Raw genomic sequence first — 19,361 nt, 5'->3', positions numbered from 1 at the left:
GGCAATCAATTCTGACATTGACTACCACAGGACTGTACCAAGTACCAGTACTTTAAAATGTAAGTATGCTGTAGAAATCATACTTTGGATTTGTTACTTGACACTCATTTTGTTTTGACAGTGGAAAAAAAAAAGGAACAAAAAATGTTGACAGGAATTGACAAATCAATATAATGGACTGTCCCTATGCATTTTAGGGTAGGTAAATAGCACATTTTTAACAAAAAGAATGAATTCTAACCTCATACAGTTATCTCCTGCAATATTGTATTCTAATGATCCCTTCATTGATGAATGACATTTGGTAAGCATATTACACTGTTATTGTCTGTATGTTGACATGAGATGATTATTAACTTACAGAATCTTTGCAGCAAGCAGCAGAGAGGCAATGGATACACCACAGTAAAAACTTCAACTCTCATGACAAACTGTGCCAGTCTGTCAGTGTGACAACATTGATCAACATTTGGATGAATACTGTTATTGCTTTTCACATTAAATAGAGCTCATACTCACTTTTTCCTTTCTCTTCAGTGGGTGTCTCTGTCGGCTCAGCTGGCGTGGGAGGGGTCTCTTCGATTGGTGTTGCTCCTACTGCTCCTTCAGCTCCCTCTGCATCCAAGTTCTCTGCCAGTCCATCTGTTTCTGATGGTTCTAGATAGTGCAAGTTTGACATGCAGACTTAGCATAGTGGGCAAAGTAAAGAATAAATACCAGTATCTATTAAATGGCAGTAGACCTACCAGTGTAGTGTCTAGCCTCTATGTCACAGTTTAAAAGGTCATTACAACATCTATGGTAGTGTGTCCAACACATCAACACTGGACACTGAAACCGATACCCCTCTATTTACAGCATTTTGTGCAAATACAGTGCACTCCCGGTATAACGAACACGGTTATAATGAAATTTAGATACAACGAAAGAAAACTGGCAGTCCCGAGGACTTCTTTATAACGGGAGTCCACTGTAATACTAATGACAATGCATGCACAAAACTACACACAGTGTTCAGTGGGGATTTAATACATCCAAATTTTACTGAAAAATGATAATAAACAAAATAATATAATAGCAACAGAAAACAATGATGCCATACATTATGAATACACATTGGAAAAGCATTACGTGCACTTCAAATGATGTATTGGCAATCAAAGGAGGGTAGGGGTGTTGATTTCAAAGTACAGCACCACTCGATCACTGAGTGTGTGCAAGGAGGTTTAAGAGATGGAGTTCCAACTGGCTGTAATTATTCAAACAGTTGTCACATTTCTATTGATTTCAGAAAAGAATTCCACAGGTGCATCTGTGCCTTTGGTGACGGGGTTTGATGCCGCCGTCTAGCTGAGCAATCTGAAGATTCATTTTGAACGTTAACTTAATGTTGGCTACGAATTTGCTTGTTTATCTATTAAGTGAAACAAAATCTCACTTTACGATAATGATAAAGCTCATTAAACAAAGGTCAATCCCTTCAAGAATTATGTGCAAAAGGGTAAATCAGAGCTGTATCATGTGAAAGTGTTTAAAACTGTACCCTCCTGGAAAGCCGGTTTTATCACTTTTCCACTTAATTCCTCCAAATAAAACTGATATGGAATAATCTTCGAGTATGATTCTATATTAATACAAATAGATATATCAGATAAGTGGCCGGGCACGGCCAGTCAAGTAATTTTCATTTTAATTTCATCATTTTTTGCCCAATTTCTATTCGCGCATCCCTGTGTTTTTACCAAATATCCCACCACCTATCTTTTATAAGTATATAGGAATGGCGAAAAGTAATTACCATCACAAAGACATATTTTCCTTAGAAAGTGGCTGATGATTATGCAATGAGAAATGAGTCAATTGTACGTCCTCCTATCTGCGCGGCAGATCCAGTTTGCCACATGCTTCAAATACTTTTGAGTGGCGGCATCGAACGTGACTTCAAAGGAAGTACGACAGTTGTGACTCCATTCTCTTGAACCTCCTTGGTCAGTTGGTGTGTGCCTTCATTTGCTTCAAATACCAAAGGTCCTGCACTGTCTTACATCTAGATCCATTCAGATCCAGTTCTAATGTTACATTGTATTCGTGGCATACTCGTGAAATAGGCCCCACCACTGCGTATCCGTACAAATACTACTACGGCGGCTCGCCTGTTTATACTCGTGAATTCAGCCCCACCGTGTGGCGTTCATCGGTAGATAAGCACGGCGGTGGGGCTTTCTTCCACAGTATAATACTCGTGAATACGGCCCCACCAAACGGGGTTTACGCGAGATGCATACGGCGGTGGGGCCGATTTCCACAGCATAGCATCGCACGGGTGCCATGGGCGTCACCAGGGGGGGTGCGTTGGGTGCGAACGCACCCCCCTTCAGATCCTTAAAATAAAAAAAAATTAAAAAAAAATCAGTCTGCGAGCGACCTCAACGCCGGACGCTAAATAATTATTCTTTTCTATTTTTTTTTAATATTTTGCACCAGGGACACACACACACACACACACATACACACACACACACACACACACACACACACACACACACACACACACAAAATCGTCGGCAAAAACAATTCGCACCCCTGGTTCTGGCAGCACTGATTTTATACAAATCTATTAGTATTCTACAGTGTTTACTATTAAAATCGACCGTACTGTACATCCGTACGATACGGAGCACTTATACACGTTTGCATGTACGTGTGCTACTTACAAGTATGCAGGGTCTATGTACGTTACTTCTGACCAATCCATATTGCCAGCCCAAGAGCGAGCCTTAGCCTCATTAAAAAAAAGAAAAAAAATGGAGGGGCAAGCATATTTTAGTTTTGCCCCCCCCCCATAAATAAAAATTCCCGAAATGAGAAGATTTTCTTGCTTTTGAAAGAAAACAAAAATGTTGCCCCCATAAAAATATTGGAAGGCAAGCGCACCATTTGCCCCACCCCACATAATCATAATTCCCGCGATGAAATGATTTTCTTGCTTTTTGGTTAGAATTCAAGAAATCTGTCCAATTATTTCACCCAAAAGCAGTGGCGTAACTACGGGGGGGGGGGGGGGGGGGGGGGGGGGGGCGCCCCCTCCCAATCCGCTGGTAAAAAAAAAAAGATTTACCGAAATAGTAGTTCAAGTGTTAGTAAACTGCTTTTGAATGAAAGGCTGATCCAGAAATAAGATATTTTTTTATGATTTCTTTTCACCATAATTAAATAGGTATAAAGTGTGAAACATTGTTCAAAAAGCCCGGACACGACAAAAGATTGTGATTCCTAGTTGGCATTCTGCATATAAGCAGGATGTGCGCAGTGTACTCAGTACATCCGAACGAAGAGTCGCTACAATGTTGCGCAATGTGATGTAGAATGTACACCATTGTACCTTACGCTTCGTTATATCAAACTTAAGCTAGATCATTGATTTTGCAGTGTTGCTTTACATACTACTTAGTAGTCTATTTCCCCGCTTGGTCACTTCGACGCCACCTCGCTGGTCATACCTCCCCCAGTCATGAACATAAACCCACGCCCTTGACTACCAGTGGTGGATCCAGGGGGAGGGGCGCACCGGGCGTCCCCCCTTTAATTTCCAAAGCGAAAAAAAAAAATAAAATAGCTGCAAACGGCAGTTTTTGGACAGTAAAATGTCAAAATTTTCAAGCTCGCTCGCTCCTCTCGCTCGCATTTAGTCGTAATGCCATTCTCCTGAAGTTGCTGCCAGTAATTGCCGGCAGTTGCGCCTGGTGCGCCCCCCCCCCCCTTAATTTCCAAAGCGAAAAAATATAGCTACAAACGGCAGTTTGGGAACTGTAAAACTAATGTCAAAATTATCAAGCTCGCTCGCTCCGTTCGCTCGCATTTAATCTTTATGCCATTCTTCTGATGTTGCTGCCAGTAATTGCCAGCAGTTGCGCCCGGTGCGCCCCCTTAATTTCCAAAGTGAAAAAATATGGCCAAGAACGGCAGTTTTTGAACTGTAAAACGTAAAATTTTCAAGCTCGCTCTCTTCGCTTGCTCGCATTTAATTGTTATGCAATTCACCTGATATTGCTGCCAGTAATTGCCAGCAGTTGCGCCCGATGCGCCCCCTTAAATTCTAAAGCGAAGAAATATAGCTACAAACGGCAGTTTCTTTGTTTTTTTTACTGTAAAATGTCAAAATTTTCAAGCTCACTCGCTCGCTCGCTCGCATTTAATTGTTACGCAATTCTCCTGATGTTGCTGCCAGTAATTGCCGGCAGTTGCGCTCGGTGCGCCCCCCCCCCCCCCCCTCCTTTATTTCCAAAGCGAAAAAATATGGCTCCAAATGGCAGTTTTTGGACTGTAAAATGTCAAAATTTTCAAGCTCCTCTCTTCGCTCGCTCGCATTTAATTGTTATGCCATTCACCTGATGTTGCTGCCAGTAATTGCCGGCAGTTGCGCCCGGTGCGCCCCCCCCCCCTTAATTGCCAAAGCAAAAAAAAAAAATATGGCTACAAATGGCAGTTTTGGGACTGTAAAATGTCAAAATTTTCAAGCTCGCTCGCTCGCTCGCTCGCATTTGTTATGCAATTCTCCTGATGTTGCTGCCAGTAATTACCGGCAGTTGCGCCCGTTGCGCCCCCACCCCTCCTTTATTTCCAAAGCGAAAAAATATGGCTCCAAATGGCAGTTTTGGGACTGTAAAACGTCAAAATTTTCAAGCTCGCTCGCATTTGATTGCTATGCCATTCACCTGATGTTGCTGCTGGTAATTGCCAGCACGAGTTGCGTCCGGTGCGCCCCCCCCCCCCATAATTTCCAAAGCAAATAAATATGGCTACAAACGGCAGTTTTTGGACTGTAAAATGTCAAAATTTTCAAGCTCGCTCGCTCGCTCGCATTTAATTGTTATGCAATTCTCCTGATGTTGCTACCAGTAATTACCAGCAGTATCGCCCGTTGCGCTCCCCCCCCCCCTCCTTTATTTCCAAAGCAAAAAAAATCTGGCTCCAAATGGCAGTTTTTGGACTGTAAAATGTCAAAATTTCCAAGCTCGCTCTCTTTGCTCGCTCGCATTTAATCTTTATGCCATTCACCTGATGCTGCTGCCGGTAATTGCCAGCAGTTGCACCCGGTACGCCCCCCTTAATTTACAAAGCAAAAAAATATGGCTACAAACGGCAGTTTTTGGACTGTGGTATCTTATTTAAAATTGTTTAAGCTCGCGAGCTCCCCTCGCTCGAATGTAGTCGTTATGCCATTGATATCGCTGCCAGTAATTTGTCGTTTCACACCGTCATTCCATAATCCATTTATAGGGGGTACAACCCCCTCCGGCACTTCCACACCCTCCCCCCACCCTTACTCGCTCCCTCGCATACTAACCCCCCCCCCCCCCCCCCAAGATGAAATCCTAGCCACGCCGGTGCCCTTTCCCCGTTTGGTTTCCCTCAAAAAACAGTAAAAGTCTAGGGATTGAGAGCTTCCTATATTCCAAATGTCTGTCCAAAAAGTCTCGTAAACATTAAAAGTGTCAAAACGCACCCCCCTTGAAAAAAAGCTGGTGACGCCCCTGGGGTGCACGCGCACTGCGGTGGGGCCTATTTCACGATTTTGCCGTATTCGTAACTAGGGTTCTAACGTTAGAGTAGTTAGAGTATTGTAAGGTAATCTGGTAGAACAGGAGCAAGCAGCCAAAACAGATAAGCTCGACTCGCCGCGGAGCGGAGAGGGCTACTGACGGCCGGGTGAGCCCGGGGTAAATACACAGTGCACAGCGAGCACTGCTGCCGTTGTAGTGTTGGTGTCGGGGGCCCGGCGGCGCCGCCGTGCCAGCGCCCCGGGCCCCATGCACTTCTAACGCCAGTTCAATGAGCCACACCGCTGGACTGATGTGATATTCATACCTCACTCAAGGTCTTTGATCATTACCATCGTATATCGTGTCGTTCCTTTCACCACTCATAATGCTGACAGATAAATCACACTTACCGACTTCTATCTCAATTTCTCTCTCTTCTTGACGAACTCGTTTGTAGAATATAGCAGCAGATTTGCCCTCCTCTGGTGTTTCGTTGAGAAATTTAGCAAGGCTTCGTTCGTGTTCTCCATCATCTCGATTTATTAGTTCTTCGAAAACTTCTGGATCAGAAATGTCTAGCGCATGGTGTATCTTATCTCTCAACCACTCGAATCGAATATCATCCATCGTGATTTCCTGAGAAGTCCGTGGTTATTATAATGAAGACTTATTTCACATTTAAAAGACACATCTTGAGTCTCGTTCTCTGACTTCTCACGCCGTAAACATTCAGATCTACGGACCTCGTAAGTACGTTACGTACGTACAGTGAGTGGAGGGGCGGTTCACCTACGTAATTGTGTACAAAAGCGAAGAACCATGATTGATTGGAAAATTAGTTCTCAAGTTAAATTACTCTTACATACCAAGGAAATACTCATTTATCCAGAAACACAGCAATATATAATAAGAAATAATATTCCCTTCAGGTTGTAAGATGTATGTGTTGGTTATAAAGAAAATACAAGTTTTAATGTTGATCATACTGCGAGCAGTGACCGAAAGATATCAATCCGCGCACGTTCGTCAGCTGTAATGGCGTACTTGGATACGATCATAGACGTTATCGCACGGGGTTGCTATGGATCGCTATCGGGACCGGTAAAACCACTGTAACTCTATTCAGTGGGTAGAGCAAGCTTGTAATCGAGGCCAAACTGTGAATTTGTATGAGTGCCTTAACTGATGAGGGTTAATCTACATCATTTATTTTGATCAGAATGTGAAATATATAGACTCTATATGGGAATTTACAGGAGAAGGAGTGGACTAGCCCAGGTTCAGTTTTGTCATCGATTTTTCTCCATGATTCAGCGATGCAGTTTTGTTGTTGTTGATGTTTGTTTGCTTGTTTGTTTGTTTGTTTGTTTGTTTTTTTTTTGGGGGGGGGGGGTGTAAATACGTTGCCCGTCACTGGTGTAACATTAAATGAAATAAAAACCTCGCAGGAATATTCTTTGGATTTTTGCAATATTTTCGTATTCTGTCACCTCATCTCATTACTGACTCCTGTTTCATAAAGAATTGTGCAATTATCGAAGTCTGGTATTATAGTAGCCTAATTCGTATAGGCCTATATGAGTATATTATGTTAACAACTTGCTCTCGTAGAAACTACAACGATTTCAGCCTACAACAGCTGTACTTGTAGACTTCCCCAAATGAAACAGATCGACGTGCATCTTGATGGAGTTTATGGTTTTAAGAAAGAAACATAGCAAAACAACGAAACAACTCTCATAGTAAAACAATTTAACACAGACTACTGTACTAACACATATACAATAAGTCGCACACACAAATAGGCCTGGATATAGGGCCTACACAAAACATCAAAGACACTGCATGGTCTTCCTCTTCCTCTCTTTCCTCTGTATTATTTCTCTCTCTATGTTTCTCTATATCTCACATGACAGATGGAATAATCATATCATTTCCCTGGATGGTGATTATAAATTAACGCTCCAGTCGACTTCGCCGCGGAGTTTGTTTGCATGCAAATTTATATACTCCGCGCTGAAACGTAACTATATTATAGGCCTACATTAGTTAAGAACCTTGGGTTGATTTGATATTCAGCCTACCATTAGTGTCCTTCAAATGACAAAGTATGCCTTTTAGAGACGGGGAAAAAGATAAGAAGCTATCAAGTTTCATGAATTCAGAAGGTTCAGTGACATTACAGTCGCCGTGTGGAAGATGATAGCTGGCAACTTGCACGAAGCCTATACTAATACAGTTGAGTCACTTTCCATAATAAAAAAAAAATGAAATGAATTTATTCCATTTACACAACCAGCATCAGCAACAAATCAGCAATGCCTTTGCCTGTGCTGTGCTGATGGAAATGAAATAAATTCAATTCATAATATATAAAACTGTAAATAATACACATTTGTATATTATCACGCATGTATATATACATATATATATATATATATATATATATGTATATATACATATATGTACATATATGTATATATATATATATATATATATTTATTTATTTATTTATTTATTTATAATTATATTATAATTAGCGTACAGTCTAACAGCAAATTTTTATTCCTGTGCACAAAGCAACGCATTTGTGTTACAGCGCTTTCGTTAAAGACAGCGCCTTTTCTCCTTCTTGTCAAAACATATAGATTCATTGATCCTCGCTTTGTGACGGGAACGGGAAATTCTTTATATACAAATTCATAATGTTACTACATATTCAGCCACTGTTTGCATCCATGTGAAGCAAAAACCAATTGACCTTATGCTAAATTGTGTATTATTGTACATGATTTCTTCTTTATCAACAAACGTTTAGGAAAATATCACTGCTACTATAATATAATTCATAACGTATGGGTGTATTGTGTTTATTCACATGAACGTAAAAATCCCTATAGCTCATATCACCTCTTTGTGACAAAGTTGATACAAAGAGGTATAAAAGGTATAAGTGTATTCCTCCCCTTATACAAAAAAAAAAAAAAACCCACACATACACACACACACACACACCAGTGGCGGATCCAGAGGGGGTGCACCAGGCGCGCCCCCCTTTATGTTTTTGTGGTTTAAAAAGAAAAGATACAAAAAGAAACAAAAATGGGGGTGCGCACCTTTAATTTTGTAAAGGCGCCTCCCCTAATTTACGGAATTCCTGGATCCGCCCCTGCACACTAGCAGTATATGCATTGTGAAATGATTGGTTTTTTTCTTCAATATGCGCATATTACTAATGCAGGTGATGTTAGTTCGCTAACAATGCAAATGAACAGGATTACACTAAACGTAAGCTTCATTAATTAATATTTTAATGATTCTTCAAAGACAACCTTGAGTTGTGGTTCCAGATTACGCACATGGTTGTTGCCAACTCATTATCTCATGCACAATAGAGACGCTCCTATAAGTACAATTATATAAAACATGTAATTGTGTATATAATACTTGCCAAAGCTTTTTTTCAGTACAAAGCAAGTCAATTAATGTACTCTATTTCCATCCAACAAAACTAATACATTATGTGAAGTAATAACTTCAATCTGACAATTCGAGCATTGAAAATTAAGGGTTTCTGGGACGACCGCTCTACTGGGCTTTCTATAGCTCAGTCGATAAAGCACCAGTCTAGCATCATTTCGGAGGTTTCGGGTTCGAATCCCGATGGAATCCCGTTTTCTTCGCTCAATTTTCCACTAATAAATTTTCGTCATTTCTGGTCAGTTTCTTTCCGTTTTCGTTTGTTACATGATTTGACAAATTACACTGTTTGGTTCTTAACAAATTTAAAGAAACACAAAAGTCAAAAGTATACACGGTATTACAAAATTTTAAATGTAGACTGTTCATTATAAATATAACATTTTATAACATTGATTATAAATCAACATCATTCTAGAGAAATGGTGCATTGCATGCAATGATAAAGAGGAGGAAATACAGCGGTGCAAAGAATAGTCTTATACAGAAAAGCGGAGCTTGTAAGACGTGGATCACTAAAAAACAACATGCAAATCCATTGAACCTCGTGTATCAGAAAAAAAAGGCCACCCCCCCACACACACACATTTGCAGACACACATACTTTGTCGAAAACAAAAACAACAAAAAAATGCATATGTGCACAAGAGATGCAATAACAATGCGAAACCATGGAAACCAACACAATGAAGAATGAGAGAAGGAAAAAGGAGGAGCAAGGGAGAAGACAAGTCTATATACAATACGATATCCCATCGTCAGGAGCGGGATGAAAGTACGAAAGCGATTCGCATAATTATAAAAAGGCAATTGCAGTTATTGAATGTTGTGTGTAAAAGTTGAATATTTTTCCAGTTTATGATTATTTGAATGTTAGGAACTTAGGAGATTCACCAAAACTGTCGATTCAGAGCTGATTTCAAAATTTGGGCCCTGTGTAAACAAGATGTGTTTTAGGCACACTATGTAGAGATACATATTATATAGCTATATACAAAATGATTCACTGGATATTGCGTCGGATTATATATAGTTGTGTACGTAACTATAGCATGTATTTCGATACAAGAGGTGCAGTATTTTGGGGAGTTCATTGCAGTTTCTTGCAAATTACCGACTATCCCATTTATACAAGAACATTTGAAACTCCTGTAATATCACGAAATATTACAAAATATGATAATTCAAAATGGTAATAAAACAAATTCAAACACTGAAAAAAAATTTATTCTCTTTAGATATTATATACCGGTACTTTTTTTTTTCTCATACAAGAGGTGCAGGAGTATATAGGTGAGAGGGGCGTAGGGGGGGGGGGGGGGGGGAAGGGTCACAGGATCGATGGGAGATGCTTGGCCTTGTTATAGAATCTTTATATTTAATTTGTGTGTGACTATCAGGTGAGAAAAGCGCATGATGCTGTAATTTCGCTGAAAAGAATATGAATAAATCATAGTCATTTACCAATATCTGAAGCTTGCTTTTGGGCCTTTTTTTAATCTCACCACCTCCTGCCTAAATTGTTTTCTGATAGCACCTATAGGAATTGTTCAAATTCTGCTGTCGTACCAAAAAATAAGTACAAGGACGTTTCACCTGAAAGCCCATGAGTCTGGAGAAACTGGAACTATTTTTTAAAAATGCAAAATTATGCACTAATGTGCATAACCAATAAGTAGGCTCGAGATCAATCTATATGCGGGACATTATACTAGTAAATAAAAATGGATAAAAGTGAAGCCATAGCGAATATAGTGCAAATCATACCATAGATAATACACTACTTATAATACAACAAAGTATAAGAAGGATTTAATGGGTTAATCTATACAAGTGTATTACAAAGGCTATTATCATAGGTGTGCTGACTTGACTTCATTGCTTTTCTGAGTTTAGAAAAACGCTGTGAACAAGAATGATGACAACGAAATGACATTATTGTAATCATGGAAAAGAACAGTATTATAAAGCAATTGTGGATCTTGACCTATAGCACAAGACGCATAGTGACATATAATAGTGTAGGTTTGACGAAGTATGTATTCTGCACAAAAAAGTTAACATTCTCAGGAAGAGGAAAAAACATAACAAAAGTTAATTTCCAATCTTATTGTCCAATAATAGATGTTCAAGTGCCTGTAAGGGTGCATGCATGAGCTAGCGTGAGGCTCATCATACTGTATATAAAATATACATGCGTGCATAGACGGGGTAAATGTATAGTTGCGTCGCGACTGATACGTGCATCGCCGTATACTCACAACAAAAGCTTTTCATTTCATCAGTTTCGCTTTGTGGTAGTGGGTCATTGAAAAAGTGGACCTTGCATTGCAGATTTACGGCCACTGACGCGGGCCTGACTGACGTATTGAGTTTTAAATTGATATTCAGATGTAATTACGTCAATCAGACGTGAAATTTGTCCTTGTTTATGCACATTAATGACATCATCAATAATCATTATGACACTGATTGAGAATAGCTGTTCTCGGGATCTCGCCATCACTCGGCTGAACGCGCATAAGTCGGCAAAAAAAAAAAAAAAGAAGAAAAAAAAAAAGAATAGATAAAGAGTCCAAAACTAGGCTACAGAAAAAGCCGTTCCACCCCCATCAGTCGAGTGCCCTTGGTCGGTCGGGTATGGGTGGACCGGCCGGGCTACGCAGGTGCACCTCAGCGCTCTAACGATCCCTCGACGAAACGTCTTGTGCTTGAACACGTAGATGAAAGGGTTGACGCACGAATTGCACATGGCAAGGATGACGGTGAAATGGTAGTACTGCTTGGTGAAGTCGACATCGGCACCGAGGTTGTAGGCGAGAAAGAGGAACTGGTTCGGCGCCCAGCACAGCATGAAAACGAGGATGACCAAGAAGAAGGTTCTCTGCAAATCCTGTGCCGTCTTCAGTTGCCATCGTATGTTGCCATGGTTATTAAAGACGTTGGCGATGGGTGGATGCTGTGCATCGTTAGCTAAGAGTATTGAAAAAAAAATCACACAGCGTTTACTTACGCTGTAAAACAAGTAATCAAATTAAGCAATCAGAAAAGTGATATTCTCATATACAATCCATTACAAAATGAAGAAAATATGAACTTTGTACAGAAACAGATATGGTTATGCCGGAATATCATAAATATCATATTTACCTTGTTGTCAGAATATAGGTTTTCCCATCCATTTTCGCACTTTTGTCATTCAATTTCAAAGATTTATTATTCAATTCCTTCCCGAGAAGCACGTGGACCGCAAATCCTAACTTCAGTTTCGTCAATATTGTCATTGTAATTCGTTTTTCGTCAAACATTTTCGAAGACATAGCATTCAAAATCGTCAATCATTGTCATTCAAATTCATCCCTCCCGCTGACGGATCGCAGATTGTAAAGATCAAATTCGTTTTTGTTCACACAATTTCATGAATTTGTCATTCAGTCTTATAGCCAGATGTCGTATGCGAGACGGTATTCCCGTCTGTTTGTATCAGTGTGTACTCGGGTTGCTTGTGTGTGTGTCTCTGTATCTGTGGTTCTGTGTGTGTGTGTATGTTAACTCCTGAATGTAGAATATGAACGGTTGCAGAAAAAAAAAATACATGAATGACTGGGAAATCACACCGAATAGAGATATGAGATGAATATGAATGAAAATTTAACGAAAATGATTGACAAAAGACGAAATCGATCCTACTGTTTTGAGTGCTGCGAGTGAGACTGACGAATTTGAACTGTAAATGACGAAAATGTATGTCAAATGACTAAATTGAATGGACTTTATTTGAAAATGAACAACGAAAGACGAATTTGAAAGTGAGATTGGCCTATTCCTGACATCCCGCGACGAAAATGAAGTAAAAATTTGTGAAATTGAATGAAAAAAGTTTGAAAATGAATGGGAAAACCTATGTTAGTTTTAATTCAGTTTCTATAGCTCGATATTGGGCCGAATGCATCAAACAAGCAATTGCTTGTAAGCAATTGCTTGTAAGCAATTGCTTTAAGCAAAAGCAAAAGCTCGTCTAGCAAAAGGTCTAGCTCAAGCAATAGCTTAAATCCATTATGCATAACCTTTTGCTTGTGCTTATACCTTTTGCTTGTCCCGCACAAGCAATTGCTTGCGTTTCCAACAATAGGGACGTCACGCCTGTGCGAACACAAGAACAAAGGAGTTTGGCTGCATGTATTTGAAGGGCACTGCGGAAACATTTCCTGACATAGCAGAAGAGCTATGAAATGACACTCATAAATGCACACACGGACGCATACACACAACTATACACACACATGTATTACTGGCTGACTCCCATCACTGCTTACAGTAGCCCGGATCTTCCAGATCGCACGTCATTTGCACGTGGTGAGAGGTCTCTTTGCTCTCCACCGAAGTCAGACGTCCTACCTGTTTTTTGATCACATTTTGCGTGCTAACCACTGGACATTCCCGTTGTTGAAATGAAAAAGTTTCTTACTCTACTTATGAGTAATTTCTTGTAGATTTGTACCACTCCTTCACAAGTGCGGTCTTTCTTTCATGAATATGAAAATAATACTTAAAAGGGAACGTCCCAGTTAAGCAAAAGCTCAAGTTCATTTTACAGAGCTTGGAAAATCGTAAGCAATTGCTAGCAAGAACTAGAGCAAAAGGTATGTTTTATGCATACGTTTTTAAGCAAAATAATGCTCGGCTTCTAAGCAATTGCTTGCGGGCAGCAAGCAATTGCTTGTGCTTGCTAGCAAAAGCTTCTGCTCGCAAGCAGTTGCTTGTTTTTATGCATACGGATTCGAGTAAAAGGCTAGCACAAGCAATTGCTAGCGTTTATGCATCCGGCCCAATGATTGAGCAGATAGAAATTGTATAATGTTGTTGCTTTGACTACCTACCCTTGTCATAAAAGTCCGCAAAAATATATATGCCGTTGAGTTTCCCTTTCCCTTAAACATGCATGTCTGCGTGGTTCTTGTTTGTCTACGCCTAGCGACGCTGTTCACGAGTAGATGACAACGTGAACATTAGATGGAAGATATTGAAGAATGATAATGACTTTTTTCGTGTCGTCTTATATCGCACTCCCGTCAATTCATTGGCTGCTGACAACATAATAAGCTAATGGTCTCCTATAGGTCGAACCAATATTGAAAAACAGGTAATACAAATTATTGTTCTCGCTCTCCGTGAGCGTTGTGGGTATACAGAACATTAGGTTTTCCGTGCCTTCTGACAATACTTGATTTTCCGTTGTAACAACAGAAATAATGTTACACTGAATCGTCCTTGGTATACAATGTATAGAGAGTGGTATGGTCTCTCCTTTTGTTTTCTCCTTTGAACGCCTTCCATTTTTTTTAACCGTTTCCCAACATTGCCCATAAAGATTTTTTTTTTTCTCGCTCAGGAGACGAGATGGAAGGTGAAAGTAATCTAACGACAACAAAAAAGCAAACAAAAACAAAACAAAAACAAAAACAAAACAAAATTATATGAAGGCTGAGGACGTACCGAATCGTTGTGCAGTGTGAATTATGTTGTCTATTCAAAAAAGACCGAGAAGCAGAACAATGCAGTTATTCTGTTTTGTTTTTGTATTGTTTTTGTATAGAGAAATTCATCGAAAAATATATCCGTCGTTATAGTATTTTCGACGACCAAACAAAAATATCAAACGAATAGCGTTGAATTATCTACTGTTAATATCGGGCCGCGCTTGTCTTCGAATAAGAAACGCAATTCTTCGGTGTAATGCCAAATAAAGCCTTATATAATCTTTTCTGATTTTTGTTGTTATCTTATTTGGCGTATATCTTATAGGCCTTATCGATCAGAAACTCTTACCACCTCGAGCGTTAGCTTCGATAGCCTTCGCCTGTCTTTTGAGTGACTGAATAATGCGACCGTGCCATAGCAGATTAATGGCGATGGGGAAACCGTATATGACCGTGAATATCCAAACTCCGACTATCTGAAAATAGAAAGGAATAACAAAAGTAATGGATACAGAGGTGAAAGACAGACAAACAAACAAATAAAAAACAAACAAACAAAAGGACAAACACGTATCTTATTTTTCTGAAATATTGTCATCATCTAGCTTGATTATTCTAAAAGAACTTCGAATTTCTTAGTACTATCGTAAACATCTAATACTATATTTAGATTCAAATGGTTCATTATCACTGCACACAAAATTAATAACGATATACCTATGTCAGCTTCAGACTTATTAGTCCATGGGCCAAGAGCCGAAAAATGGGTTGTTGATGGTACCACCCGAGGTGGCAAAACATTTTTGATGTCATTTTGTTTGTCGGACATAGATACGCTTATCAAGCTATGATAGCATTTCCACATGAGTAGCTTAGTCATAATAAATGAATTTTTAACCAATTTGGTCTCGTTTTTATATCCCTATACTTCTGAATCGAAACTAACCGCTATACAAATACGAGCACTGCCTTCTTATGTCCACAGGTGTTGTTGTAAACGCGGTGCGCTTAGTCTTCATTCAAGGCAGTGAAGGGAATATCCAAAGGGTTATGATGTCCACAGCTGTCACGCGGTGCGCTTAGTCTTTATCTAGAACAATGTACCGTTATCATATCTAAAGTTCCTAATAAAGGAGATTATCTATACTGTTTTTATACCACCCTCTCAACAAATACATCAGTTTTAAACAAAAATCACTTTGTTGATTTACAACATTATTAATTATAATGTATTGTAGTGTACCGGTACATTGTTTTTGCATAATCTTTCATTGTTGGATGGAAATAAAGCGACATTGGCGTGGTATTAGCGTTTTCAACCCAGTGTTTTCACCGGAAAATGATAAATAATTGAAAAAGACGCTAAAATTCACGAGAAATTGCTTTGTTGTTGTTGTTGTTGTTTTTAGATAAAGGGATGTACACTGTATCATAAGCTTTGGATATTCCCTTCGCCGTCTTGAATATTAGACAAAGCGCTGTGGACATCATAACCCTTGGATATTCCCTTCGCTGCCTTGAAGAAAGACTAAGCGCACCGCGTTTACAACAGAACACCTGTGAACATACAGAAGACGTGGTCTTCTTTGTATAGCGGTTGGTCTCGATTCAGAAGTACAGGGATATAACAACGAAACCAAATTGGTTTAAAATTCATTTACTATGACTAAGCTACTCATTTGGAAATGCTATCATAGCTTGATAAGCATATCTATGCCCGACAAACAAAATGACACCAAAAAGGTATTGCCACCTCAGATGGTACCAATATCTGGCCTGGCCCATGGACTATATAAGTAAGTGTCAAAACGGGTGACAGCCGATTATGACTGAAACCTAGATCCAAATCCAGATCCAGATTTTACTTTAAAGAAATCAAATCAAAATGCAGAATATCATCAATATCTAGTGTAAAACATTGCTATATCTACAACAGAGTGGCAAGGGAAAATATACTCCATATAGCCTGATTGTTATGGCAGCGAATGGTGAGCAGTCCGCGGTCATGTTTTATGACTTAAAAATCAGAACAAAAACCCATGAGTTCGACACTATTAGCAATCAAGGCCCACGAGACCGACACATTAAACCCCATGATCTAATGTCGAACTCGTGAGTCATTTTTACCTATAGTGTCGAACTCGTGGGGCTTGTCTGCCTGCAGTGTCGGACTCATACATGTCATTTATGGGCCTTATTTGCTTTGTGTCGACCTCATTGGCTGTATGACTTATTGATCTTTTTCTTTTCAATGTCGAACTCGTGGGTGTCGGTCTCGTGGGATGACCCATAGATACATATTATATATATACACAATTTTAGTGAGAATTTGAGTTTGTCGTTTTGCTATTGTATACGAAGTAAAACCTAACACTACCTCGTTTTAGAAGAGTTTCTTCGAAATCGGGCAAAGAAAAAAACCCAAAACAAACAAACAAACAAACAAACAAACAAACAATCAATCAAGCAAACAAACTAACACAAAAACACCACAAAGTTATAACAGGACAGCTACGGGATTGTCAAGCTTTCCCCTCTTTTCCGAAAAAGAATAACATTGATGCCGGGTTGCAATACCATTAGCATAAAAACTATGTAGATAGATTTGTTGATTATTCCATGGCTTCATGATGATGATGCTAATGATAAAGAATTCAGTCTCATTCACTCAGGCTCGCTTATTTAATAGGCCTATATCTCAACATCTGAGCCAAGCGGGATAAGGAGGTAAAATATTTCGTCAAAGGACACACGCACTTCAAGATGAAACTCGGATCTATCACCTATAAGAAAATACAGAGCTTTTATATTATAGGCCTACTATACCAAAGCGTTCCAATGTGGCATATAAAATATCAAACTATTGGAAACAACTTTTTGTGCTGCCGTGTTAATACCATTTGATGTGCGACGTTCGGGTACGGGATCAAGGTGCACTTCCCGTCGACCACGGCGTAGATGAAGAAAAAGAAGATCGTGGAGAGAAGCCCGATGCCCCAGCAGGCGGCTCCGATTAGGAAGGACAGCTTGGGGGTGAAGAACACCTTGTATCGGAGAGGGTGCACGACGGCGAAATAGCGCTCCATCGTGATGGACACGAGGCAGTAGACGGACGTGATCGACGACGACCACATAATGTACTTGGAGATGTACACTCTGCACATCAGCTCGCCGGACAATCCGGCAGGCACGGGGGGAACGCTGGGGAAGAGATGGAAAGGGATCAGCCAGAATGAGTTGACGAAGTCCGTCACGGCGAGGTTGATGATGAACTGGCTGGTTCGGGTACGCAGCGCCGGTAGCCGTAGGAGGACGATGCAGACCAGAGCGTTTCCCGCCATCCCGCTGAAGGAGATCAGCCCGTAGGCGGTGCGGACCAGGACGCTGTTCTCGATGCCGCTCACTGACCATCCCCGATTACCGCCTCCACCGTCGACCGCCACACTGGTATTATCCGTCGATGTCAATAATGTGCTAGCAAATGCATCATAGTCTTCCTTCGATCCCATGATTAACAATTCATTCACGTGTATTTAAATTTCAGCAATATGTGTAGAAAAGCGAAGGAGGATACTCAACTGAATTCAAGAGCGAACATTCACAACACTCTATAGATTTCTGTTTCATTGATGAAAAAGAAAAGAAGAAGAAAAAGAAATCAATGTGATTTCTTTTTCACCTTTCTTGAAGTAATTGATATTATCATCAGAGCTGTGTTCACTGTACGATTCCAATAACTCCTGGAGGAGCGTGATGATCCATCAGTATGATTACTTATAGGTGAGTGTTGACTCAAGCAATTTTCCCCAAGCAAGGATGGGTGACTGGCATTTTCCTGTGAGTATTCCGCGCGCTCAAACTTTCATCCAGTAGTGGAGAAGAACAAAACATGCTCGCTCTATAAAGCGTCGGGTTAAAACCAGAGGTTCTATATAGAACCTCTTTGGTTAAAACGCATCACTGCGGCGTCGCATCGCGTGTGCCTGTTGAGAGCTTCTTTTTACATGTCATGTTTGTAATTCAGGCCTCACGTCATGACACTGACGTCACAAGCGCCTGCAAAATATACGTGTATTATACTTGCATAATTTTAAATCTCTCATTGATGTAGTAGTGCTTGTTCTGTATCCAGTCTTATAATCCAAACACAGTTCACATTAATAATGTAAGACACAATCTTCAAAAGAAACCAGTCCGATCAGTCATCAACTGTTAACTGTTCGACTTTTGTAACCTGATAACCTTAGATTTCTTTCCTGTATAACCTAGTTTCTATCTGGGATGACATTGAATCTTTTTATAATGCTAAAAGGCCAAATACACTTACCGAATAGAGTTCCCACATGACCTATAAAGTTATAAAGATGGACAGACGGCACGGAGTTTGAATTTCCATTATTAGCGAGGAAAAGTGATCAAAGACTTCGTATATCTATGTTTCATTCAAAACAGGAATAAAGAAAACCACTTCAGGCACAATATGTCAATGCCACAAACTTCGCGCTGTTGTGGCACCTACCCTAGGCGGAAGACTGAAAGTAGAACATGCTCAAACAATTCATGTCAAAAATACACGATAACACGTAAGTATACATTAGAGAATAACACATGCCTTCTATCTCTAAAATCAGCTGTCTGAAATCTATCGAATAGAATTCCAGAGAGTTTGACACCATTCATTTGATGTCCAGCATTTCGTTCGTTTTAAATTTTCTTTCCCCCGGTGCTTGCAGTTTTTTCCCCATATGTGTTTGTTTGTCTGTTGTTGTTGTGTTTTTTTTTTTGTAATTTCTCAATGAGGTGCATTGGTGTTTATCTAGAAGCGTTTCTCCTTTGCGATTGTGAAGATAATGGCAGT

At 39.9% G+C, this 19,361-nt stretch overlaps 1 protein-coding gene and 1 pseudogene across 1 annotated transcript in view; both read right to left on the bottom strand.

Annotated features, from left to right (window-relative positions):
* LOC139728192 (dynein axonemal heavy chain 10-like) overlaps nt 1-6,170 on the bottom strand; it is a 71,798-nt gene extending 65,628 nt beyond the window's left edge. Inside the window, exons 1-2 of the mRNA XM_071639153.1 lie at nt 5,954-6,170; nt 520-657 (exon numbers count right to left, since the gene is read on the bottom strand). Of these exons, the coding sequence (XP_071495254.1) occupies nt 520-657; nt 5,954-6,170 (355 nt within the window). The remainder of the gene's footprint in view (nt 1-519; nt 658-5,953) is intronic.
* Nucleotides 6,171-11,604: 5,434 nt separating this feature from the next.
* LOC139728173 (somatostatin receptor type 5-like) lies at nt 11,605-18,012 on the bottom strand (annotated as a pseudogene).
* Between the last annotated feature and the right edge of the window lie 1,349 nt (nt 18,013-19,361).

This window comes from Diadema antillarum, unplaced genomic scaffold, assembly GCF_040938485.1.
Source record: "Diadema antillarum isolate AM-2024a unplaced genomic scaffold, OU_Dant_1.0 seq00000169_RagTag, whole genome shotgun sequence".
NCBI classification, from domain to species: domain Eukaryota; kingdom Metazoa; phylum Echinodermata; class Echinoidea; order Diadematoida; family Diadematidae; genus Diadema; species Diadema antillarum.
This window is presented reverse-complemented; position numbering and strand designations above follow the sequence as displayed.